General features: G+C 47.2%; 2 protein-coding genes across 4 annotated transcripts in view; one reads left to right on the forward strand and one right to left on the reverse strand.

Moving 5' to 3' along the window:
- Window positions 1–980: 980 nt before the first annotated feature.
- LOC149334525 (uncharacterized) lies at window positions 981–18,030 on the reverse strand. Its single transcript, XM_089555161.1, has 5 exons — window positions 17,857–18,030; window positions 13,049–13,286; window positions 8,903–9,067; window positions 7,426–7,586; window positions 981–5,969 (listed from the first exon to the last, which is right to left on the reverse strand). The coding sequence occupies exons 2-5, from the start codon at window positions 13,282–13,284 to the stop codon at window positions 5,782–5,784; spliced, it is 750 nt and encodes a 249-aa protein (XP_089411287.1). The 5' UTR covers window positions 13,285–13,286; window positions 17,857–18,030; the 3' UTR covers window positions 981–5,781.
- Window positions 18,031–18,531: 501 nt separating this feature from the next.
- Window positions 18,532–27,410, forward strand: part of LOC149334526 (AP-5 complex subunit mu-1-like) — a 55,393-nt gene continuing 46,514 nt past the window's right edge. For all 3 annotated transcript variants that reach the window (XM_089555162.1, XM_089555163.1, XM_089555164.1), the window contains exons 1-3: window positions 18,532–18,808; window positions 21,537–21,645; window positions 22,511–22,612. In XM_089555162.1, coding sequence (XP_089411288.1) covers window positions 18,741–18,808; window positions 21,537–21,645; window positions 22,511–22,612 — 279 coding nt within the window. In that variant the 5' untranslated portion in view covers window positions 18,532–18,740. The remainder of the gene's footprint in view (window positions 18,809–21,536; window positions 21,646–22,510; window positions 22,613–27,410) is intronic.

Here is a 27,410-nt window from a genome sequence, read left to right on the forward strand (position 1 = left end):
GCAAAATCCAAGATGTAGATGGCGTTGCTTGAGTCTTAGAAGGGATGTTTCTGGAAAGGAGACATCCGCAGATACTTGGATTAGGTCTTTTCCCCATGTGCTGAGCCCACTTGAAGCTCCCGTAGCGAACGCTCTTTTGTCGAACATCAAGGCAGTGTTCGCGAATTTTACATTTGCCAGCAATCAGGCCCAAAGGGGCTCCACTGGCAGCCAGCTGTGCGTAATACTCTTGATCGTTCCTCCGGTACACTTTGGTGCCTTGTACTCTCTAGCCATTCCAAATTGTGGAGTTTAATGACCCGAAGCGACACACGGGCTACATGTGGTGCAGTAGTGGCAGGTTAGACCACATGGAGCCATCTAACATGCAGTGATAGTGCATAGCACACGGTAGTTCTTGTACTGTGCCATTATTGAAATACAGCCACTGCGGCTGGGACTGAACTCGCGCCCTTGGGATCAGCAGCAGAACTCCAAGGCCACTGCAGCGGGTTCTGGCCATCTCAATTTGAAGATACACTAAACACAACTCTTCCATGGTGGGTGCTTTACAAAAGAGAGATAAGGAAGGAGAAGAGGGAAGGCAGGGGTGTTAAACAAACGGGCGTTCTAGTTGGCTAGCCTGCACTGGGGAAGAGGGATGATGGGATAGAGAAGGAAAAGAGGGAAGAGGCACAGCTACAATTGGTCCCTCAAGCTCTAGGGAAACAAACCTGTGCCTTACAGGCCTTGACGGCAGTCGCCTGCCGTGGCCACAGCCCCAGGAACTTATCTTACCTCGTCATATCCATGGACCATGACCAATTTACCAGCAGTCTCCAGGAGAAATGTGGCATTGTGCCTTGTAGGCCTTGAGGGCAGTCGACTGCTTTGGCCATGGTCCCAGGATCTTATCTTACTTCATCACATCAGTGTACGATGACCCATTTACCAACAACCTCCACGAGAAATGTGGCATACAGCTACGAAAGCAGTCCCCGTGATGAGTCAGTCTTTTATTATGCAAAATGCCTTTTTAATGAAGTTGATGTGGCTCGGTTGACTGAACAAGTGGAGCTTTGTGTTGAACACACAGCGGCCAGGTTTCCCCTGGCATGCCACTGGCACAAAGACTTCCTAGTTTGATCTTGCACAGTCCCTCGAAATTCACAGGGGTGCCTCAGTGCTTCCAAAACAAAATTTCCACATTTACTCACATTCGCCTCACATATCAGGCTGAAGTGCTATATACATCCAGCCACGGAGATCAGCACCAGATGTGCACCTCTCCCCATGGGCAGTCATCCACTGCAAACATCATTGCCCAAACATGGCAAGAACCAGTCCCTTTACTTACGAGAGCCCAATTGAAGCCACCTGGTGATTTTTGTGGAGTGAAACAAAAAATAAAGAGCGTATGAACAAAGGCCGTCAAGTGCTTGCAAAACTGTGCCAAAGCATGAATTGTGACATGGTTGCAAAAAAGGTGTGACACAATTCCACTAAGAAATGCAAACAAAAGGGGCAAGCTTGATAGAGCAGCCAGAGAACGAAAAATAAAAAAATGCAAGTGTGCGGCCAGAGTTTCGACAAAAATAAAAAGAAAGGTACATATAAAGTGATGTGTAAGTCAATGAGATTCACAGCTATGCACACATACATGACCAATGAATCCTATGTGAGCAAGAAAGACGGAAAAATAAAACGCAGCTGTCACAACCTCCATGCGCTTAAAAAGCAGCCATCAGTAGTATGTACAGCAGTGCATAATTTGTGCACGGGAATGCCTAGTTGTTTGTGTGTACATAAAAACGTTCAGATCTGGTGCTAACTTCCTGCATTCTACACAAACACTAACCTGGAACTCATTTCGCACCTTCAATCTTGGCCGTCCCGATCTCAGATTTGTTGGGGCTGATAATATCATAGGTCTACAATATGATCAGTTTAGTTCGTCTAAACAGTCTGAAAGTAGCTCATACTTGTACAAAGTCGCTAAAGTTGTGCTTATGCCAAAAAATTTAGCATTATCAATATACCTGCAATGGAAAGATAGCCTAAAACTTGCTGAAAAGAACAAAAACCAGGCTCCTGAATATAATGCCGTATCCCTCAAACAAACACCAAGAATAGCAATTTCTAGCCAGCTTACACTTGAAGAAAATGAAAACATGCACCACATCCACATATCCATCTATAATATGCAAGATCTTCACAACAGAGGGCAAAAAAAATGGCATACAACCTTCAAATGCATCATCACACAAGACGCAAGTGGGGAAAACTGAGCCATCAACAGACAAACTATGAAAAAAGGTAACAAATCAAACGCGATCACCATAAATCAATTCCAATGGCCAACTGTTTCAGTGTACACTCTAGCAGCTTACCGAGAACATCCAAGCAGTTTTGCTAGATGCAGGCCTACAAGAAATTCTAATACAGTCAAGCCCACTTATAACAATACTGGTTATAACAATATATCGGATATAACAATGCTCAGTCGTGGCACCATCAGCTTTGCCATGTGTTCTATGGTAAAATAACCTGCTTATAGCAATGCTGTCAAGGCACATTATTGGTTATAACAATTAAATCCGGTAATTTAGTGTCAACCATTACAGAAAAAAACAAGGAAATGCTACAACCACACCAGCAAAACCATGCTTACAACACAAAAGTGCGCATGTGTGGGGCCGACCAATGGACTAAGCTGGCTCAGCAACACCACGAAAGCAAAAGAGGCAGGCGTCATCGCGTCAGGAGAGCTGCTGCATTGCTGCATTGGCTACGCACGCCACGCGTACCCCCAGTCAGTCGGTGCAGTGTGCGTGCGTGCAGCCAGCGCATTTTTTCTCTTGTCAGCTGTCATTGCACCCTTAGTTCTGCATGCTTCTTGAATCTCCCATAAGAATAGCTTCCAAAAAGCTGGCTTGATTCCTGTGACGTGGAGGTGCGCGAAGCTCCCGGTGGCGCAGTGATGGCGGTGCTTTGGTCATCGGTGAACGGTGAACATTGTTCCAGTTCCCTGAAGTTCGATTTAACGAGCTTTTACAGGCATTGGAACAATCAAACCCCTCCGGGTATTTACTGCCAATAAATGCTCTGAAGTTTGTCATCTTTTCTTTTTTTCGGCACAACCCTGTTATAACAATTATTGGTTATAACAATGGTATTTCCATGGCACTTGAATATTGTTATAAGTGGGCTTGACTGTATTGTCATAAGCAGCCCAGTTGTTTGTAAGTACAGTCCAAACAATCTTCACACACAATTTTCTCCAACATAGTTACTGGCATATAGTTTTATCACACATCTCAACACAGTTGTTATAACAAGACATTCATCCTTAAAAAAACTAACAAGATGAAAGCTCTAATATAAAAAAATACGAGGGCATTTCAGGCACTGTGACATGTTTCACAGACCGCAAGAACATAGTAGAGCAAATCTTGAAATTAGTACGCAATTCCATGGTACATGAAACGCTAGACGTGTTCTTCATAAATCAATCTAACTGCGCTGCACTGCAGTCCTTCGTATGTCCATTGATACGATTATAAGAAAAATCGCAAATGCACCTACCTAAAAACTTGACGCAGATCTCCACAGTTTGGTAAATAGCGGACGAAAAGCATTTTTTTTTACATTGCACAACTCTCAGATATGGAACACACAACGCTCCCACTCAGTTACGTGGTGCACTTTTTACAGCACTGCTTCCTCGAAAAATTCACCAGAAGTGACAGCAAGCACCTCACAAATACAACTGATTATATATACTCTAATGGAATGCATCAAACTTATCTTAATTTGTGCGAGATTAGGCTGAATGTCCGAAGGCCTGAACCGATGACGTGCCAGCAAATACATCTATCACATGCACAGGTTTCTTCACACAACCAGATTGTGAAAAAAAAAAAAGATCACAGATGTTGGCATTAGTACTTGCCCCCGAATGGAGCAGCCTCTGCTCTGTGAATAGGTTCCGACAGTGCAAGTGGGTAGTGTGATCCAGTTCACCAATCACCATCCGACATGCCATACCCCCACTCCACACTCTTTAATCAATCCAGCAATTACAGTGTGATACTGTTGCCTTACACCCTCCCCCCATCTGTCGATCATGATTAGTGACTGCTGTTTTCACTCTCGCCACCTACCTTCTTCCCTGTCACCTGAAAGTGGAGAGGGTGATATCCCTCTCTCCGCTTTGTCTCCTCTCCACCAAGGCTTCACACGCCAATGCTGGATACTTTTGGCAGTAATCGACATTCTAATGCTAAAAAAAAAAAGAGTTGAACCAACTACAGTTGAATTATTAGGAGTACTGCATGAAAGAGAGAAGAGAACGGCTGGGAGGTTAATCAGACAACTTGCCCAGTTGGCTACCCCCCACTTGACTGGAAGGTTTCAAGTATAAATGTGTGCGAGATTCCCCAGAAACACCACCCACTCAATGACTCCTAGCGTAAAACCGACTACATATTTTCCGGCACAATCACAGGATAATCTGTGACCACTAACTTGCTAGGAGAGAACTGCAGGCGAAGGAAGTCCTCTCAGAAGTCTAAGGTGACCTATACAGCATCAGGCTCCTCACATATATTTCGGAGTTGCATAACCAGGTATCCCCACTAAATTACCCCCTCAGTACCACCAGAATACCTAGCTTGTCATAAATGCCATCGTGCCTAATGCACAAAAGAAAATAAATCAGGACGAAATAGAGGCCCAAAGGAAACACATTATTCCTGTACATCTACTATTGTGAGGTGCTCCCAAAGCTGCTTTCACAACCGATCAACATCCACCAGCAATACTGACATGCCTAGCCAAAACTTATTTGCCAGCATTTGCGCTGTGACCACGAAGCAAAGTAGACGACATATGCAAACCTCATAGAAACCCTGCAAACTGAATATGCTTTTTTTTCTCGTCTTACGCAAAGTGCGAGTGAAGGTGATATGCACCAGGAATTTAAGGCCTACTTTAAGAAAAGGCTCCCGTATTATACAGGGAGCTTCCAACTGATTTTCCAAGCATGGACTTGAAATTCCAGTTTTCTGGCAGGAAACAAGAAAACACAACCAGCCAGGAGCTTTTCTTCTTAGTTCGTGTCATTCAGGGCCCAACTCAGGCACACAAAACGCCATGAAGTTCTGGTCACCACTGGTATTTGCTTAACGCAAGTCTGTCAACTGCTAATGTTAAGAGCCTCCATCAGGTTCAGCTGGTAAATGCAGAAGTTGCCATGCCACAGCAATGATTGTTTTCGTGAAAAACAAAAGAAGAGAAAGTTGACTGAAACGCAAGGAGGATGGTGCATTACGAGCGAAAGGAGCTATGCCAGCAGCTGCTGAGGGGGATGTAGCCTTTCAGTGACCTTGAAGTGAAGCCACCATGGTTGATAGCAGCAGTGAATGCTGCAGTTGTGTTGGCAAAAAAACAAACAGAAAAGATGTGCCGTGTCCTGAAAAACTAAGCCACAGCACCCTGTGTCTCCTGCGGCTTGCTCGCAACTGCTTTGCACGTAAGGTGGTGGTGTCCCACCTCTGGCCAGATAAATGTGCCACAAGCCTGTGCTAAGGCAAAGTAGCAGACCCCCACTGATCCAGACTTCCTACACACTGTGAGAGACAATACGACACTTGAGAGAACAACAGCACAAGGCTGGAAAAAAAAAAAGAAAATGAGCGTGGGGCACAGCAGGGGGCATGAACGGGACGTGGGAATAGGTGACGCACTGACTGGGACCTGCTCCTGTGTGGCCACTGTTCCGCCTTCCATTTCAAGAGGCACTTAGAAACCGCGCGACTTCTGTGCGGCCACAAACTCGGGGTAGTCGATGAATCCGTCCTTGTTGCGGTCGTCCATCTGCAGGATGGGGTCGATCATGGCCAGCAGCTCCTGGTCCGTGAACAGCTTGGTGGTGCCATGCGGAGTGGGCTGCTGCTGACCCTGCTGGGCTATGTGCTTGCTCTCTTCCACTGGGATGCACAGAGCAGATAATGCACCGTATGAATGGCTCCCGATCCCCTATCGACGGTTCCCGATCCCCTATCGACAGTTCCCGATCCCCTTACTGCCCGATCCCCTATTGATGGTTCCCAATCCCCTTACTGCCCGATCCCCTATTGATGGTTCCCAATCCCCTTACTGCCTGATCCCGATCCCCTATCGACGGTTCCCGATCCCCTATCGACAGTTCCCGATCCCCTATCGACAGTTCCCGATCCCCTATCGACGGTTCCCGATCCCCTATCGACGGTTCCCGATCCCCTATCGACGGTTCCCGATCCCCTATCGACGGTTCCCGATCCCCTATCGACGGTTCCCGATCCCCTATTGATGGTTCCCAATCCCCTTACTGCCCGATCCCGATCCCCTATTGATGGTTACCAATCCCCTTACTGCCACCACACACCTGACATCATGGCTGAGCAAACAAGTCCACATGAAAGAGACAAACTATGGGGACGCTTCAGTCACCTTACGATTGGGATCCGACAGCATTACATTTCACATCTCTCGCAGCTTCTGGTGCAAATTCCGCGTACGTTTGCGTCAGTCTCTTTGCAATTCTCAGTACATCAACCGCCATATTCCGACTAATTGCAGTGGCAGGTATCTACTGTGCTGTGATGGTGCCAAAAACTGCATATATCATAGCTTTTTTTTTTCTGGATTTTGGTGTGGTTTATTGGGGTTTAACGTCTCAAAGCGACTAAGGCTGAGGGACGCCGTAGTGAGGGGCTCCGGAAAATTCGGCCACCTGGGGTTCTTTAACGTGCACCGACATCGCACAGTACACGGGACTCTAGAATTTCGCCTCAATCGAAATTCGGCCGCCGCGGCCGGGATCGAACCCGCGTCTTTTGGGTCAGCAGCCGAGCACCATAACCACTGAGCCACCACGGTGGGGCTTTCTGAACTTTCATTTCGATTCTCTATCTAGGATGCTGTCGAGAAACTAGGTTTCTTTTTATGGTGTTTAATGCCCCAAAGAGACTCAGGCTATGGGACATGCTGTAGTTTGAAGGCTCCGGACAATTCTTACCACCAGAGGTTCTTTAATGTGCATTTGAATGAACTGTTAGTATACGGGTCTCTGGCATTCCACCTTCACTGAGATGCGACAACTGCGACCAGGATCGAACCTACATCTTTCCGGCCAGCAGCCAAGCACCATAACCACTGAGCCATCATGGCGTAGAAAATAAGTTGCTCACAACCCAGTAGGCAGGTTGTGATGATGTCGTAAGGTCACGTGACCTCTCTCGACCAATTATTAATTGCCACCTGCCACAGAGGGCATGCTGCTCAAAATCTGGTGGCCACAAGGACACGTGACCTCTCTCGATGAATCAGTGAAGTTCATCTCGGACATTGGGAGAGTCTTGGTGTGACATCACATCTAATGCTACTGCATTAAAGGTGCCTCACCGTGCCAGTGGATGAGGGACTTGATGAGCTCGAGGCCGTCGAGCTTGTTGTTGTCGTCGTTGTCGTGCAGCTTGAAGTAGTGGAACTGCAGCTCCTCCTCGCTCATCTTGCTCATGTCCTGGTTGGGGCCCAGCATCTCGCTCAGGTGCTCCTGGATGTGCCTGCACAGTACGCCAAGGGGGTCGAATGGGCTCTGCCTGCTGCTGCCCTTACACACACAGAAGCTTGGAGAAGCACTCTGGCAAAGAATGTTGCGTCATCACTCAGTTTTGCTAGATGTGACATTTGCCACTCAACACATTTAACACATTTGGCCCTATGTCCCTCTGGCGCGCTTCATGAAATACAGAACACCAGCCACTTCAACTGAATGTTCTAATGTGCGATTTCAGCGTTCAAGGTAGCATGTTTGGTGACAACCTTCAACGGCACCAGGGCATCATTCCAGCCACTGGCCGCAAGACAAAGGCATGCACTCAAAGTTGGTAAAGTTGAAACTTGGTTCAGCGCAAAAGACAAACACAGAGAAAGGAAACGACACACACGGAGCGCTAACTATGTCCTACCAACTAGCCCAGCACGAAGTTTTGTTGAAAGTTGGTAAAATTTTTCAGCTTCCTGTGTGCACCAAACTGGTGCACACAGGAAGCATCGTACTCGCACACCCCGGATCAGGGACTGACCTCCGGAAGTGAGCACTGATTAATTGAGGCAGCCGAAGCAGCTGGGGTGCTCAGTTCCAATGCTAAGCACCACTCATAAGCAGTAAGGACAGCAGAAATGTGCTGGATTCAGCAACTCTATTTCCTATAACTGGCAACATGGGCAATGACCCTGTGGATGAGCTTTTCTAAGCATTAACATTTTCGACCTAGCTATTGCAGATTGTTAACATATAGACTGCAAGCCTCAAAAGCAAAACAAACTTCACAGCTGCAATTTGTACAGGTGGGCAACAATGTTACCTGACACAAAAGGAAAAATTCATCATCACCATCAGCCTGACTATGCCCACTGCAGGGCAAAGGCCTCTCCCGTGTCTCTCCTATTAACCCTGTCCTTTGCCAGTTGCGGCCACCGTATCCCCGCAAACTTCTTAATCTCATCCGCCCACCTAACTTTCTGCCGCCCCCTGCTACGTTTGCCTTCTCTTGGAATCCACTCCGTTACCCTTAAGGACGAGTGGTTATCTTGCCTTCGCATTACACGCCCTGCCCAAGCCCATTTCTTCGTCTTGATTTCCACTATAGGATGCTATTAACCCGTGTTTGTTCCCTCACCCACTCCGCCCTCTTCCGTTCTCTTAACGTTACACCTATCATTCTACTTTCCATAGCTCGCTGCATTGTCCTTAACTTAAGCTGAACCCTCCTTGTTAGCCTCCACGTTTCTGCCCCATAGGTGAGTATTGGTAAGATACAGCTGTAGTATATACTTTTCTCTTGAGGGATATTGGCAAACTGCCAAGACAACTTACGCCCGGTCCTGGACGTGCGACTTCTCCCGAATGAAGCTTCCGCCGGGGGCGACCTGGGGAACTGCTCCACCCAGCTGCTGCTGTTGGGGAGCCACTCCCATCTGCTGGGGGACCATGCCGGGTTGCTGCTGCTGGGGCACCATACCTGGCTGCTGGGGCGCAAAGCTGTGCGGGAGGAGGCACCTTAGCAACAATGCAAACAACTGTCACACAGACATTTCTTTGGAAAGCGCAATGGCAACACATGCAATGCTCCCAAGTCCTTGCCCAGCGTGGAGGCAGTCAAAGCACAGACCTTCACATCTGGTGACGAGGGTAAGAAACATACGGGCCCAAATTCCATTTGCCTAAGCCATGTAGTATAGTAAAACCTCGTTACAAGGGACACTCAAGGGGCCCGAGAAAGATGTCTCCTATAACCAAGGTCTCTTGTAACCAAAATTTCTAAAAACACTGAGGAGTTGGACTAGATAAGTTCACCAGCGTTGAATACATCGTCGAGGCTGTAACAGCGAAGTAGCTGAAGAGGAAGTTCACGATCTCTCGACGAGGACACGCAGTCTTTGATATGGCAATTTCGGTGCAGCGAGACAGCAATCACAACTATGTGATGTGTGACATGAATCGAGGCAAGGGATGAAAAGTGCAGCGTATACGAGTTAGTACCATGTTGGCCACATTGCGTGACCATATCTGGGTTGTGTCTCTTCTAAATAGTGAGGAAGTTACTCTAGGGACCCAAAAAAGTTGTCCTTAGTAACAGAGTGTCTCTTGTAACCATGTCTCTCATATGCAATGTTGTTAACATGGCAAACATAGGAAAACCAACCAAACCACTTTCAAATGTCTCTTATAACCAAGTGTCTCTTGTAATGAAAGTTTACTGCAGTTATGTTTTGCCTCAGCATGAAATATCGTTCACAAACCACAGTCAGAACTCTAGTGAAGCAGCGCTACGGCACTGGGCCAAAGGGAAGAAAGGGACGAACACAGCGCTGAACTGACAACAAATGTTTATTCCGGATGCTAACAGCATATATATACTCTTTTGCACCTTAGAAAAAACAAAGAAACAGAGAGCAGCAGAAAGTATCAATCCCAGTCACTATGCGCATGCAGCTGTATCGCGTGTACATCGATCATTTGAAATCAGGAAGTCGTGCTCTTTCACCGAGATGGCAACGGAAGGAGCGCTGATACAATTCGCACCCAGCTTCACGATCTCAGGTGCCTCAATAATCTCTCGTGTAAGCTTATCCTTGTGTTTGGTAACTACTTGGCTGTTTTTGAATTCTGGGTAACATGAACAGTCACGACAGTGAATACCTATGAGGCGGGCCGCGTTCTTAACATTGTTTGCATGCTTTTTAAGTCATTCATTTAGACACCGGCCAGTTTGGCCGATGTATGACCCACCACACTTCAACGGGACTGAATACACCACGTTGTCTTGGCATGGCACATACTTCATCCTGTGGTTTTTCTTGCAATTATGACCAGATTCCAATCTTTTATCCGGGCGATTAACTCTCGCACACAAGCCACTCAGTCTGACATGAGCCGAAAAAACAGCATCTACTCCAGCCTTTTTGCCTATTCTCTTCAAATTGTGAGACACAACATGAACATAAGGTATTACTGCCAGATTTCTTTGTTTGGAATGGGGGACAGCTTTGCCCTCCTTCAGCTTTTTCAATATCCCTTCTGCTACTGATGCCAGAATTTTGAAAAAGCTGAAGGAGGGCAAAGCTGTCCCCCATTCCAAACAAAGAAATCTGGCAGTAATACCTTATGTTCATGTTGTGTCTCACAATTTGAAGAGAATAGGCAAAAAGGCTGGAGTAGATGCTGTTTTTTCGGTTCGTGTCAGACTGAGTGGCTTGTGTGCGAGAGTTAATCGCCCGGATAAAAGATTGGAATCTGGTCATAATTGCAAGAAAAACCACAGGATGAAGTATGTGCCATGCCAAGACAACGTGGTGTATTCAGTCCCGTTGAAGTGTGGTGGGTCATACATCGGCCAAACTGGCTGTTGTCTAAATGAATGACTTAAAGAGCATGCAAACAATGTTAAGAACGCGGCCCGCCTCATAGGTATTCACTGTCGTGACTGTTCATGTTACCCAGAATTCAAAAACAGCCAAGTTGTTACCAAACACAAGGATAAGCTTACAGGAGAGATTATCGAGGCATCTGAGATCATGAAGCTGGGTGCGAATTGTATCAGCACTCCTTCGGTTGCCATCTCGGTTGCCATCTCGGTGAAAGAGCGCAACTATCTGATTTCAAATGATCGATCTAGACGTGATACAGCTGCATGCGCATAGTGACTGGGATTGATACTTTCTGCTGCTCTCTGTTTCTTTGTTTTTTCTAAGGTGCAAAAGAGTATATATATGCTGTTAGCATCCGGAATAAACATTTGTTGTCAGTTCAGCGCTGTGTTCGTCCCTTTCTTCCCTTTGGCCCAGTGCCATTGCGCTGCTTCACTAGATATGTCAGACCAACTCGCCCACCAACTGAGTTCATGCTGTACACAGTCAGAAGTAACAGGTTTACTGTGTGCCCAAAGTGAAACAAGCATTCATCATAGTGCTGGCTCGTCTTGGCATCCTGAACACCACATTTGGCGAGTGTGCCTGGTTGTTGATGCTGTTGCTGGACGACACGGGAGCATCATCACGCATGTACGCCTTCACCTTGTGCGCCCAATTTTGTGGTGGCTCAACATAGGAGCTGCATTCCTCAATCGTGCTGTCACTCCCACTGGCACTCTGCATTTACTGCAACACTCAGAAAGCACAACACAAGGTTGCAAAAGGTCTGCTAAGCACATCCTGTGTGCCAGGAGAATCGCAACATACCAGGTGTGTAACTTTGCTTTCTTCATTTCGTATTTTTTACTGAGTATCCCTTGAACAGAAAACAAAAGCCCTGAAGGAAGAGAGCAGTCTCACCTAAAGGATTGTGCTGAGGCCAATCAACAGATTCAGCGCACTTATATGAGCTCATTCTTGGCACACCTGGCGTCTATGACCTCTCACTCAATACAGTGTTTCCAAAAGCAATGACCGGATTAACATCCTCATGGGAGACTAATGAACTTGTATCAACACCAGCGCACAAGCAACGTCAGTCAGTGGTGAAAGCAAACCACAAATGCTTAATTGCGATTTTACGCTCGATCACAGGCTTCCACTGCGGCCACAGTTGTCTCTTAAGACAAGGCTTATGCATGCTTTTGTTGAGCAATGCAGTCTCGTCCAATGAATGACAAACCACAGAGAACCCTTCACAGCATTACGGATGAGGCACAGGGACCCCAGTGCCACATGTTCTAGAAGTGCACGGTTGATCCCAGGTCTCCACACCACAGGGTCTGCTTTTGAGCCTCGCGATGGTTCAACTTATCTGGAGGGTGAGGAGGAGCTGCATCCTCACCTCTGAGAACTTTGGCAAGTGCCTGAATGGTATGTATTGCTCAAAACTAGACACTCTGGCCTGGTGGTCTCCCGACGAACTTTGTACCCAAGAAGAAGTGTTACATCACACTCTTTTATGGCTTCACGAGTACGGCCCCAAGACATCAATTTTGTCCACCATGGAAACAAATGCATCTACAAAGAACTACTCATGTACAACTGCTGTCAAAAGTATATGGAAAGCCATAATTTGATTAAATTAATACCACCGTTATTCTGAATGCAGGTAGAAATTAATTCATGCAGAATGGCAATTCCATATCATCATCAGCCTGACTACGCCCACTGCAAGGCAAAGGCCTCCCCCATGTCTCCCCAATTGACCCTGTCCTTCGCCAGTTGCGGCCACCGTATCCCTGCAAATTTCTTAATCTCATCCGCCCATCTAACTTTCTGCCGCCCCCTGCTACGCTTGCCTTCTCTTGGAATCCACTCCGTTACCCTCTTAAGGACCAGCGGTTGCCTTGCCTTTGCATTACATGCCCTGCCCAAGCCCATTTCTTCCTCTTGATTGCGACTAGGATGTCATTAACCACCATTAAATCTCAAGTGACATGCACAGGACAGGTTCAGAAGAAATTTCTTTGCCAGAGTCGCATTTTACAAACTCTCGACAGTGAGTGTAAGGTGCAGTGCACAAGGCATGCACACTGCTGGCACCTACCCTTGCTGCTGGGGCATGCCAAATTGCTGGGGCTGCTGGGGCTGGCCGTAGCCCACTTGCTGCTGCTGCTGCATGGGCACCTGCATTTGGGGCACCTGCATCTGGGGCACACCAGCCCCACCCTGCTGGTGCATGCCAATCTGCTGGTGCATCTGCTGGTGCTGCTGCTGCATCTGGGCACTGCTGCTGCCCCAGCTGAGCGCCAGGGCCACAAGGAGGGTCCCACACCACCACATGCCTGCAGCACACATAGATAAGACGACAAAACAAAGACAGCGCAGACTTCCAACTGAATCCTCTTTTAAGAGTGTTAGCTCTTCATGTTTTGAGATTTTGTGGGGTCTGCTACCACCCTGAGACCACAGCGCCATCTGTGGCAGCAGCTAGAAAACAGCACATCTCGCACTGAGACTTGTAGCGCCATCTACACTGGCATTGTAGAAACAACCCCCTGCCACATGCCAATGATGACATCACGATTCAGTATGATGGAAAGAGATGTACAGTCTTTGTCAAAAGTTTAGAGCCCAGGGGGTTTGCTTCTAAGCCTCGCAGTGGGACTCCTGTAACATTCGTGGTAGTCCTACCCATTGGAGGAGGCAGGACCAGAAATCTTCTTACCTTCAGCAAATTTGGAGCGCTGGAGATGCATTACAAACCAGACAGTGTGCTTCAGAAGCAAACCCCCTGGGCTCCAAACTTTTGACAAAGGCTGTACCTCCCTTTAATCTCATTCATATCAATTCTAGTAAACCAAACAGCTAACGCTTGTTACTTCAACATCTTCCAGACAGTGGCAGCCTTTTTAAGCTAATAAAATCGCAGCTGTGAAAGTTAGTTTCTTTACTTTCCTGTCATGCAGGCATGCTACGCATTAAGTAGAAGTCCAAACACCACAGATATGCTCATACTCTGCAATGCTGATTTTGCACACCTTGTCAGAGTAACTACCAGAACCCGTCCTCACGAACACTGACTTAGGACACCGTGACAAAAGCAGAATGACTGCTTCTATTAGCCTGTCAACGAATGAAAGTGGATCCTTAAACGCCTAGAACCGAAGGCTTGCTTAGCGAAACGGTAGCTGGAAGTCTGTATGCCTGATGTCTTCCCCAAGATGCAGATAGCTGTCAACCAAGAGGTGTGGTGAACAACAGAAAAGCATGAGATTTTCCAAAAAAGGAAGCTATTCACTTTGCCTAACAAAAAAACAAGGTTGAAAAGAGCAACCTTCGAGGTCCAGAACCTATTGTTCTATATTCTAAGTGCTACTAGAAGAAGTGGTTCTTAGCCACGGTTTAAATACTAATCAAGGAAAACAAGCTGACACCCCGATGACTTTTGTTGTGGAAAGAGCAGTGAGCCCTCTTGATCAAGAGCCCCAAGAAAATGTCAGCGTTAATGTCGTCAGTATGCTTATATGAATCCGAAAGCCACATCAATACAACACTATTTCTAAAGCTGAGTGTAAGGCTTGTGAGCCAATGCAAGAAAACAAAAATATGGCCCTCCTTCCCGCGGACAAAGAAAATGTGACCGTTATCCCTGACTGTACCATATACGCTGTAAAAGTGAGATTCTTGTGGATGTGATGACCTACCGCAAGCCAACTAAGGACCTGGCTTCAAAGGTACAGTCTAACCTTCGAAAACTTCTCTGAAATCTTCAAGGGCCCTCCACCTTCAAATGTATTAGCTCCCATGATATATGGTTTAGGTTTATTGGGGTTTAACGTCCCGAAGCAACTCAGGCTATGAGGGGCGCCGTAGTGAAGGGCTTTCGACCACCTGGGGTTCTTTAACGTGCACTGACATCGCAAAGTACACGGGCCTCAAGAATTTCGCCTCCATCAAAATTCGCCCGCCATGGCCGGGACCGAACCTGCGTCTTTTGGGTCAACAGCCGAGTGCCGTAACCACTGAGCCACCACGGCGGGCCATGATATATGGCTTGCCGAAGATTCACAAAAGTGGACCTCCATTAAACCCTCTTGTTGACTATACAGTGTTGCCCCTTTCTCGCTTGTCAGTACCTGAATAAGGTTTTGGCTCTGCTGGGAAAAATAGCGACACATATTAAAAATTCAAATTAAGAAAGTTAACAAGACTTCATTAAAATAGTGTGTGAAGTGCTGCGCTCAACTTTTGCATTGCCGACCATCGTAATAGTCTGTCAATTTTTTTTGTTCATGAGTAGTCCGGTCCCCATGCTGTAGACACCGACAAAGTTCTCCTGAAGAGCGGCTTACTTCTTCATTACATTACACACCCCAAGACATCCAACAAGAAAAAATTTCTTCCCCTCTGCCTGGCCAACACGTACTGCACTTACAATGGCATGGTTTTCGCGATCGCAAAGAGAACATCAATCTCTGTCACAACCGCTCACCTAACAATGGAAGCCATTGAAAAGCACAGTGCCAGATTCAATTATGTCACATCCAAAAGTGTTCTTGAGGTACACCGATGACTGCTTTTGCGTTCTAAAAAAGCAGCATCATAAAGCTTCCATGAACATTTGAATGCTGCTGAAATGCAGATAAATTTAACAGCTTAGCACGAAACGAATGGTAGCATTCCGTTTTTAGGCACCCTTGTGAAATGTGGTATCAGTCACTTATCTTTCGGCATCCTCCCAAAGCTAGTGCACCCAGGAAGGTACGCAGATTTTGAATCTGTGCATCCCGTGGCCCACGTGTAATCAATGCTTGCTGACATCACTAGGCAAGAAGCATTTTCTCTGATCCTGTGAACCTCAGTGATGAATTCAAGGAGCTCTCTAGCTCCTCGGGCGAGATCTCGGGTGAAACAGGTCTCCAAAAAAATTTCATCAGCAACGTGACCAGGAAACTAGAATGCACACAAGCAGCACGACAATCAAATGCAAAAAAGTTGAAGCGAGCTGAAATTCTGTATGTGCCACAAATCAGTGAAGCCCTGTCCCAAACCTCTCAAAAGTACAGTACACACATCAAATATGTGCCAATAAGTAAGCTTCCAGCAGCACTGGTCTAGGTGAAAGACTCCCTATGTTGTTTATAAAATTCGGTGCAATGAACACCCCTTGGTGTACACAGTGGAAATCAGAAGCTTTTCAACGACATATAAAAGATCATTAAAACAACGTTAGAAAGGCCATGCAACAAAACACTCAACTGCAGAATATATGCAGACCATTGGACACAAGATAGACTGGGATGAAGCAGCAATCGTGAGAACAGAAAGGAGCGCTCAAGCTAGACTACACGTAGAGTCCTTATCATCCAGACAACACCTGACAGGTTGAAGAGGACTAAAGGCACACTACAACAATGATTACAACGGATGGTGGTTATATTAGTTGCCCCTTTCCATGGAAGTCTTATTATGCACAAGGGTTCAGTATGGAACCCGAGACACCAATTTCGACTAGGTCACAGACCCAAACTTCACCTTCCTATAAAGCACTATTTCAGGATGGAGATATGCAATGACAGAATATTCTCAATCTCCATGAGTGCAGTCACACAGCTACAAAGAAAAGCTGCATGGTTTTCCAGATATCAATAGTTGAAGGAAAAATCGTTCTCGAACTACCGCTAGAGGATCAAGCATGAGACTACCAGCAGGCTACAGCAGCTCCACCACTGCTATTATTCGTCTATTACAAAGGTTTCAGAAGATCGTACAAAATTCCTCCACACCCAAATGATTGGCTGTGCTTACATGGATTTTAAATGCATATCCACAATTCACGCATACTGTACCTTCCATTACTCTTGCCTTGTAACTAGCATCTAAGCATATGGAGCATTGTTGCGGATGCTTTACACTTATTCCCTCTTTAGTAGCAAGTAAATCATTGAAACCACTGAAACTTCCGTCCGTCATATGTTAGGATGAACTAGTACACGAAACAAAATAGGAAATGCACGCGACTCTTTCTAATTCAACTACGAGAGGTACTGATGTCCGAACGCTAAACCACGCTGCAATGAAACTGGAAACTACAAGGCAGGGTCGGACAGGGTATGAAGATGAGCTCAGGGAGCTTTTTTTTTCCCTGGCCGGCACAACGGTGAGTAAACGATTACAATGTTTGAAAGCTTCGCTCAGTTCTTGGATTTACTCGGTTGAGAAACCCTACCTGTAATGCATTCAGCGCAAAAAGAGGACGACGGATGAACGTCCTCGTCCCTACCTGTCGTCCTACATTGACTTTAACCTCAAAGAACGGGGAAAAACTCGAACAAACAATTTCTGCGAAGAAAACTCGCACAGGTGCAAGCAACAAGACTAATTTCAGGTGCGAAAACTAGAGAAAACCGGCGACTGTATCCGCACCAACCGGTGCGTGCAGAAGAAAACGGCTGAAGAAAGTTTCTTGGTGCCGCAGCACAAAAAAAAATCAGCGAATAACTTTCGCCAAAAAAGAGAAGCTGTAACAGGAAACTAATTGCGGTGCGCAACAACGGTAACTAGGCAGCCTTTATTAAAATTTTTGAAGGATTAACAACGGGCAACGCAGAAACGCGCAGTGATGAGCTCAGCGGAGTCGCACGGTGTAGTAAAGATCCGGAGTCCGAGATAACGTGCGCTGCTCCGTAGCTACAATCAAGAAATGACGGTTTCCACACAGGGGATGTTTCTGCCCCTTAGAGTTGGTTCCGCAGAATGACAGCGAGCCGGTTGCAACCCGAGTGGCGTTTCCAGCTGGCCAGGTCAGCTAAGGCCACGTGTACAGGCGGGGGACGAGCGAGGAAAAAACGAGGACGACCGAAGAAGATGAAAACCCCGCGGCAATGCCGGCGCGGCTGAACGGACGCTCACCTGTGACGTCTCGCGGATCGGTTTCGACGCGCGTTCACAGCTGTCGAGAACTCGCGATAGCGCGCTGACGCCGGGGGCTCGAGCTCCTCGATTGATGACAGCCGGCACCGCAGGAGCTCACACACACTACACGCGCCCGTCACCCTTTACACACGTCACGCACCACGCTGCAGCACACTCGCCTGCGCGCCTGCGCTGTCTGTTCTTTGATTTTCATTTTTTTTTAAAATCAAGCCTACTGTTTCTCTCTCTGGCCGCATTGCATGCGTGGCGTTGTCACTTCATCTGCTTCAATCTAAAGCGACATTATCTTCTCCACAAGGTTAAAATGTCTTCGAGATTTGCATGAGATTGGCTAATGTGTTAATAATTTTTCATGGCTCGCGTTTTTTTTTGTTTTATTTTCATAACGGTTATTCACGCTCTCCAGCAGAAGTGGCCTCTACTTTACGTACAGCACGAAGTACATGCATCTTGTCGTTTTCAAGTCCTTCGCTATCACCAGCGTGTGGATTGCGCTAATAACGTTTTTAGACTTTTTAGTAGTGATTCTTGACTGATCATTTTATTCTTTTGCATTGAAAAATTACAGTTGGCCATTAGGGTGCTTCGAGCAGCCTTACCCTTTTGAGCCAATTCATATATCCAGTTACAGTCACGTGCGTTCGTGCTTGTGTGTTTATAAATGGTTTACAGCTGGGCGGGCGGCGCGTGAGTGTAACTCATCTACGCGTCCATTTTTCTGTTCTTGATGCTTCAACGGCACACTGAACCACGTATTTGCGTTTTGCACCTTATGCTGGCTGTGCGCTCCTGAGAAATATCAGTGTCATCCCGTAGAAGACTGGGGCTCCGTGCGGGGCGTTGTTTCGGAACCGGGCAAGATGAGCATGCGAGCGCTCTGTATCATCAGCATACCGCACAAGGATGCTGCTACGACTGTTTACTACAGGTGAGACCGCGCGTGGAGTGTTCATCCGTGCGGTCTGAATGCGCGGAGATCACCGTAATTCGTGACGGAGCTCCGCTCGACTAGAAAGCGAAAACTTCCCGTCAGAGTCGGCGTTCCCTCGTGTCACTTGCAAGCTACGTGCTGTATCATAAACATTGCTGGGAAGTGTCACTTGCAAGCTACGGGCTGTATCATAAACATTGCTGGGAAGTGTCACTTGAAAGCTACGTGATGTATCGTAAACATTGCAGGGAAGCTTGCAAGCTGCGCGCTGTGTGATAAACATTGCTGGTATTTCATTCCTTCTTGTCTCGTTCTCTCGTGGCCACAATACTTTGATCTGGCTGCAAGATGCATGGGAGCTGCCTAATGAAGAAGATGCGCAGTGAGGAACGAAACGGGCTGACAGCTAGAACGGTGACCGAGGTAACGTGAGCAGGAATGACCCTTGACACCTGTCACCCGCACGCCACCGGTGCGGGTGCTTCCTAGCAACTGCTAAACACCCTGCTAGGAGGAAAATAGCCTGCTGAAGGAGCGACGAACAGTGTTGATATGTTTGAGGGCAGTTGGGATTCGTTATTGGAGGTTAAATGCAATGGTACAGTGGCGAATGAGGGCGAAAAACGAAGCACTGCTCTCCCTGTTTCTGTTGTCGGTTTGACTTGCACAGGAAGTAGTAAAAGGAACATCGGTAAAGATCGCAACGGGCTGCCATCATTGATTTGTCTAGCATTCGGCCACGCCTGGCGGTGAGCTGCCCTCAGTTCATGAAACGGTACCGTTGGTGCAAGGGATTTCGATGAGCGCACAGCTGCGCTTTGGAGTGTATTTTTTTTTTTTTTACTGTCATGAGATCACCGCCGACAGGTTCCACTCCATCTGTTCATCTTGCTGAGGTGGGCAGTTGTCGAACAAACCCACTTTCTGCCAGTGACCTCGGTCATGCATTAAACATCAGCTGGAAGCACTTAAATTTACGCGCACACAGTAGGCGTTTGAATCGTATCTATTTTGGGCGGGTCTACAGCTTCTCCACCGGGAAGTAACGCTTGTCAAAATATTGTTCCAACTTTTCTTGTTCTGCTCCAACAGAGCTTCCATGAGGTCCTGTTCCTGCCTGCTTCAGCCGTGTTGTAATCCTCCATCAACCGGGTTTCAGTGACAACATGCATTTTTTGCTTTCTCTTTGTGGACTATGGGTAGAGCATGTGGTTGCTTCGTATCTCAACTCTCTCCAGTTCAGTGATCAGGTGTATGCACCTGCTCTCGCAGTCCATTGTTCATTTTGTTCAATATGGCAGTGGATCTTGACATCTCTGTAAAAAGGTCCATGCATTGTAGGCTTCAATGTGCAATGTCTGTAAAATCTGACTGCGAATAAGGCAGTGTAACAGAAAAAAACACTAGCCCCCAGCACATGGTCCAATAGTGCAACCTGGTAGCTGCTATGGCATGTTCGCCCATTTCTAGTGCATTCTCAAGGGAGCTACTGCCACTGTCACCAACTTTGTAGAAAGACTGTCGGCTTTTGCGGCACTTTCACTTGGGTGAATGGTTTCAGCAGCACTGTCGTAGTATGTCGTAGTTGGAAATTTTTGCCTCCACCTGCTGCCTGTTGAGAATGTTATCCTGTGGTCATGTGGTTCAGCTGAACTTGTGAATGAACACTCCACAGGGTGCATTGCCGTTGCTCCTTCACCTGAGCGGGGAGGTGGGGGAGCAAACGCCCAGGGAATGCAGCTGTTGCTTGGAGGTTTCTTGTGGGAGCATAAAAAAGGAAGTTGCTTCATGCCATAGCTGTCCTTTGTTCTTGTACATTTTTTTTTTTTGTCTTTGTAACACGGCAAATGCTCGGGTGTAGGTGTCCTGACCTCAGAGCAAACATATTTTAGGAGGGAAGCAGTAGGGGGAGGTGTAATCATGCTTTTTTTTTTTTTCAGAGGTGATTTGTTCCAGCGTTCTACAGTAGGGTACAACTAAAGCAAAAATTGACTGGTGGTTATGGTAGTTAGTAATGTGAAATTTGAGTGCAGCTCTTCAGCTGTGGCAGCTGCTACGTGCCATGGCTGTCAGGTGGCGTGTTACGCCGTCCACGCTGCCAACTACTATGACACGGAATGCAGGAATGGGCGTCAAAAAGCTGCACTCCAAAACAGCACTTAGTAACAATAGGCCATGCTCCACAGTATTTTGTAGTACTCCACTCGCCAGTCGCAACAGTAAGCAAAATCAGTTTTTTGTGGCTTGACTGTTTCTAACAAGGAAGAGGCATCAATATTCTTGAGTTTATAATTTTGTCTGGTGGTTAGCTTCTGTTTAGGTAACAAGAACAGCTTTAATAGCGGACTACTTTTTCTCAAGGAGGAATTTTGTGTGGCAGTCACTACAGACTTAAATTGTATCCAACTACAATGAAGCTGACAGCAGGTTCAGATTTATAGGGGGGGGGGGTTGCAGAAAGAGAGCGGTCACCCCCCCCCCCCCCCCCCCCCAGACAAAAAATTTTACATAAGGAAACCATCCTGAACCCAAAGGAAAATGTCCAAGAATTGTATGGTTCAAATGGGACCGCTATCCCTATCTACCCAATCCACGAGTGACCCATAAAATCTGCCCCTGGCCTTCAGAGCTGTTGGAGTAGGAGTCACACTGGCCATCATTGGCACAGTGTGACCCAGCCTAGTTAAGAGGTAGCTTTTCTCCAAAGCATGTTGGTCTTACACAGGCGCTTCCCAACGGTCGAAAGACGGGCACAGCGCTTGGAAGGATACGTGCCGCTCCCACCCCACAAGGCCCTGGCTGCTGCCCTGGCCAGCTGCCTGGACGACAGCGACGTGAGTTTCCATAGGCAGACTTGACGTCGACACACCCACAGTGCACTTCCAACTCAAAAGGGCCCTGGTACAGGCAGTTTCAGTGTGGGGACAGTGCAGTCAAGCAAGGAAGCCTGCCGGAAGAACCATGCGAAGAGACATGTCTACGCAAAAAGCACACTGGCGCTAAAAGACGAAGGCAACACACCCAAGGCAGGACTGTCTTGTCAGTCCTGTCTTGTTTGTGTGGTCTTCGTCTTTTAGCACCAGTACGCTTTTTGCGTGAACATGTCACGCTACAACCAACTAGCTCAAATCAAAGTATTGCATGCGGAGTGGTTTATAGCTTGCCGGAACATTGTCACGCATACCTCGGATCCCTCTCTCCTGCTGTAGTTTCTGGTGCGTGAAGGGGCAGGCATCTCGCTGAATGCCTGAGGAGGTATAATTACTGATTTTTGGATTGTGGTAGAACGGCGAGTTGAGCGAGTTGGTACATACTTGAAGAAAACAGCGCAGCAACTGGGACAAGAGAGAAGACGACGACGGGACAGGCGCTGTCCTGTCGTCGTCTTCTCTCTTGTCCCTGTTGCTGCGCTGTTTTCTTTTGGATTGTGGTTTTCTTGATTATGCCAATGTTGGAAAACTATTGAATGCCTGCACAGCGCATTCTCCTTATACACTGCTGGCTCCTAAAACCTTCAGATGAATGAAGTGCGGTTTCAGATACGTATTATCTGAAATTCCTAATGCAGTTATTTTGGCAGGAAGCCACGAGATGCTGAAGACAATCTCTGGATGAGGCTAGTCAGAAAGCTGGAAGCTGTGAGGAGCCATGCAGCGCTGTTCTGAGTGCCGTGTGCCATTCCCTGTGTTTCCCTTGCAGCTGCGCTCTTGGAGGGAGCGTGTGGACCGTCCTCTGCAGCTGCCTGCTCTTGAGCTGACCACTGACCAGGGGACACTGTGGCCTTTCGTCTTCGAGGAGAAGGTCAGCACAATTCTTGGGTTCTTTCTTGGATTGGTTGGTCAAATGTTTAGGGGAATCCCCCAAGGTGGAGTGGATTTGTAATACAGGAATAATTACTCATTGATGTCCACCTGGGCGCAGCCATACAGCTACAAAGGAAAGCTAAACAGCTTTCACAGAAATTTCGTAGTTAAAGAAAAATTCGTCCTGGTCCGGAGTTCGAACCGGGGGCCACCGCTTCACCGAAGCAGTCGCCCTACCAGTCTCTCTTGGATTATCATCATCATCATCAGTCTCTACCAGTCTCTCTTGGATTATTATCATCATCATCAGTCTAAATTCGTCTGCTGCGCTTATCCCTCCAATTAATAGGGTCCTGTGCCAGCTGCCTCCAGCTTATCCCCACAAACTTTCTAACATCATCCGTCCACCTGTACCTCTGGTGCTCCCCTTGCTATGCTTGCCTTCCCTTGGCTTCTTGGCATGCCTCAAATGAGAAGAGTCTTGGAGGTGATCGTTTGTGAGTGATTTAACCAAGGGGCGGAACTATGAAGGGGAGGCATATTTGTGCCTCAACACGTTCACTGCACCGTGGATCACTGGTGGGTCATGTCATGCATTCCTGTAGTGCGGCACGAGTACTCATTGGCGCTGAGAAGGCATTGGACAGCTCAGATTTTGCAAGGAGCCTATGAAAAACACATGCAAGGTTGCTATTGCCATCTGTTGTCAGGCACAGTAAGTTATCGTTGCCAGATGCTCACTGGTGGGTGAGGCCACACCCAAGATAATCTAAGGATGACCTACCGGTGGGCCACGACACACAGGCCCCGAAAATTGCAGCCCTAGTGAATGTATTAACTTCCATGCACGGATATTTTCTAGAAAGTAACAGTGGCAGACTTGAGCATAGGGGTTGAAGCTATTGCGCACTCAAGAATGTGAGATTGTACGTCATGATCAGTAATGTGATTTTTTGCTGCTTAATACTGAGCATGGTGCCCATGACCAAGAGAGCATGCTCGTGTGGTCCCAATGGGCCGTCTATGTGTGTGCTTTTAGCAGGGGGTGGTAGCAGGACATGTTTGCTGTGTATGATGACGTTGCTCGGTATTGCCACATCTTGTCACCCGATGCGTTACCCGGAGCAGACTGAAAGGTGCATGTGCTTGTCGAGTTGGTAGCAAGCATGCTGCAAGAGCAGCAAAATAGAAAAAGAAAAAGGCATTCATGGGATTGTGGAACGTGTACCATCCTGCTAGTGAGTGGGGGCAACCTCAGAGAGCTGTCAGAGCCGCAGAGAAGGCAAGGGACAGAAAAAACTCAGGGGGCACTTTGGCTCTCTAAAGTGCTGCAAGGCAAAAGCCTTTCCAGGCGCACTGTTTGGCACTGACTGAGAGACTGTTTGTGCTGCACTAGTGCTTTATTTGACTACACATTACAACTGTACGCACTTTGACTGCCAACTTTGACTGCTTCTTTAGCACGACTCTCTCTCTGCTTCGATGAGTTCGGTTGTATCCATGGCTCTGTACGCAGTAATGAAGTATACAATGTGGTTACCCACGGACGCCTTACGCCCCCTGTCGGAGCGGACAACAACTATTTTATTAGTTGTTGTGTGCTCCAAAAGGAGGCGTCAGGCATCCGTGAGCGACCTACTTCGAATCCGCGCACTCTGACGTCATAGCCATTTCGACCAACCGAGAAGCTTGACACCTCTGCTGACAACCTTCTGTCGACAACGATGAGGCATTAAAGGCTTTCGGCTTAAAAATTTGTAGAGCTAGGCTTACTGGCTTAGTGCGTGCATCAGCGAAAGCTGTTATATCTTTGGTTTAGCCGTATAGCCCTGAATTCTGCCGTGGAACCAAGCTCAGGTAGTGCATTCCTCTGCAGTTGTCATAACCTCCCATGCCACTAGCCCACTCGTCACCTCCCAACCCTCCTCTCTTCTCTTTCCCTTTCTCCTCTGAGAGTGGAAAGGGGGATTTTCTGCAGACCTGCAATTAAATTCATTTACTAAGTGCTTAGGGTCTTACGGCTGATGCTGTAGGTTGCACGGTAGAATGCAGAGCTATATAAACCAATCACGTTACAGCTTTTGCTGCAAGAAATGATCGCCGCGACAGAGAGACAGAGAGAGAAAATTAGAGACAGTGATGACTTGGCTTGCTTCATGCCTAGCGCAATAAAGAATATTGTCACTGCAAAGTCATTTCAGCCATTACTTTCATGTAACAGGTATTTAGGGAAAACTGGTATGCTCGCCCATCCTTTCTCAGGGCACTTCTGGTGAGACGAACAACTTTTCATGGTCCCTGGAAGTACGTCTTGGAGGAGTCTATTGTATCTGCATTTACACTGGGGACAGCTGTTGCTTGCCTTGTGTAGCCTGCATTGGCAGTCTATTGCTTTTTTTTCTCATTTCAGTTGTAAAGTTCATTTCGTTTTTTAACTAGAAGATGCCTGATGTTGTGTAGTGAAGGCCGCTACCATAGTGTCTTTAGCATTTGCTCAAGTGTTGAGATGACTCCAGGGTGGATAGGATCACGGCGTGCTGCTGTTCGGCGCAACTGCATAAAAAAAAAGCTTAGGTAAATATCTGGGAGTTCTTTGTACATCAGGTCTTAGATGGGCAAAACACATTAACTGCGTAAAGACTAAAGCTGCTCGGGTGTTCGGATTCTTAAGACGCAATTTTAGTCAGCTGCCAAGTAGTCTCAAAGAAATGTTATATTTTACTAATGTACGCTCGTTATTAGAATACGCTTGCATGTGCTGGGAACCGTATACTGCCGAACTTGTTGATGCAATTGAGACGATACAAAACAGGGCATTGAGTTTTGTTCACGGTAATTGGAGCAGAAATTTTAGTGTGCGAGAAATTAAAACCAAACTGAAATGGCAGGAGCTGAAGGAGCGCAGAAAAGATTTGAGGTTAAAATTTTTTTATGATATACAGTCAATCCCGGATATATAGAACCCGGATATATCGAATTATTGCCTATATCGAACAGATGTAGAATCCCCTTGGGAATCTCATGCAAAAGTATAGGAAATTTGTTTACGTTTATCGAACTCCTGTGCACCCTATATTTGATATATCGAACTCCGTGCCATGCCGAGCCCCCGCAAGTGCGCTTCTCCCAGTATGCGCCACCCTGGAAGTGGGCTTCTTCCACTAGCGCGCGCTCCTGCAAATGGGCTTCTCCTAATAAGAGTTCACGCGGCGCTGGCCTTGGACAGCTGCGCTCTTAGTCACTGATGGGAACTTTGTGGGGGGTGTGAAAGGAAATGGGAATGGCCATAAGGAGCTGGGAAGAGGGAAACCCTGCTGGCCGCAGGCCCGCAGACACCTAATTTCTGATGCTCACATCGTGGCTGACATCATCGATACCGAGGAAGCGGACCCGAGCAGTGACGAAGATTGTGCGAAGAGGCCCAGCCGCTATGCACTGCGTCTGAACTTGCATCCGCATTCAGCATCATTCGTCGCTGTTGTGGCGCAATGGAGGGCACTGGACTTTCTCATTTGGATACTATCAACAAGCTTGAGGACAGCTTAATGAACTGCATGGTGCAGAGGAAGAGGCAAGCAAAGCTCACTGACTTTTTTCTTGCGAAATAAAGCGCGCTGATCGTGGAGTTGTGCTTTCGTTTTTGTGGACTTGAGAGGAGTAAATCGGTAAGTTCCCACTTGCTACGATCCCGGGAAATTGTCCGAGATTTGCGCAGTTTTAAAATAAGCGTCTAATAGGCATATTTTATATTTCGAATTATTGATATATCGAACTTTTTCGCGATCCCCTTCGGGTTCGATATATCCGGGATCGACTGTATACAGTCGATCCCGGATATATCGAACCCGAAGGGGATCGCGAAAAAGTTCGATATATCAATAATTCGAAATATAAAATATGCCTATTAGACGCTTATTTTAAAATTGCGCAAATCTCGGACAATTTCCCGGGATCGTAGCAAGTGGGAACTTACCGATTTACTCCTCTCAAGTCCACAAAAACGAAAGCACAACTCCACGATCAGCGCGCTTTATTTCGCAAGAAAAAAGTCAGTGAGCTTTGCTTGCCTCTTCCTGTGCACCATGCAGTTCATTAAGCTGTCCTCAAGCTTGTTGATAGTATCCAAATGAGAAAGTCCAGTGCCCTCCATTGCGCCACAACAGCGACGAATGACGCTGAATGCGGATGCAAGTTCAGCCGCAGTGCATGGCGGCTGGGCCTCTTCGCACAATCTTTGTCACTGCTCGGGTCCGCTTCCTCGGTATCGATGATGTCAGCCACGATGTGAGCATCAAAAATTAGGCGTCTGCGGGCCTGCGGCCAGCACGGTTTCCCTCTTCCCAGCTCCTTATGGCCATTCCCATTTCCTTTCACACCCCCCACAATGTTCCCATCACGTGACTAAGAGCGCAGCTGTCCAAGGCCAGCGCCGCGTGAACTCGTATTAGGAGAAGCCCATTTGCAGGAGCGCGCGCTAGTGGAAGAAGCCCACTTCCAGGGTGGCGCATAGTGGGAGAAGCGCACTTGCGGGGGCTTGGCATGGCACGGAGTTCGATATATCAAATATAGGGTGCACAGGAGTTCGATAAACGTAAACAAATTTGCTATACTTTTGCATGAGATTCCCAAGGGGATTCTACATCTGTTCGATATAGGCAATAATTCGATATATCCGGGTTCTATATATCCGGGATCGACTGTACTACTGTAAAACCGGTATAAGCAGAGGTCAATTCATTAAACCTCTATCTTATATATTGGAAAGGCGTGACCACTCTCTGAAAGTTCGTGAACTT

The sequence above is a fragment of the Amblyomma mixtum genome, chromosome 8, assembly GCF_055824585.1.
Source record: "Amblyomma mixtum isolate Tamu chromosome 8, ASM5582458v1, whole genome shotgun sequence".
In the NCBI taxonomy this organism is placed as follows: domain Eukaryota; kingdom Metazoa; phylum Arthropoda; class Arachnida; order Ixodida; family Ixodidae; genus Amblyomma; species Amblyomma mixtum.

Bases quoted from the DNA above. Each gene is read 5' to 3' on its own strand.
- LOC149334525 (XM_089555161.1), bottom strand. From the start codon at position 13,284: ATGTGGTGGTGTGGGACCCTCCTTGTGGCCCTGGCGCTCAGCTGGGGC. The intron at 9,068-13,048 runs GTAGGTGCCAGC...CCTCCCGCACAG, and splicing joins GGCATGCCCCAGCAGCAAGG to CTTTGCGCCCCAGCAGCCAG. The intron at 7,587-8,902 runs GTAAGTTGTCTT...CGTACTGTGCAG, and splicing joins TCGCACGTCCAGGACCGGGC to GCACATCCAGGAGCACCTGA.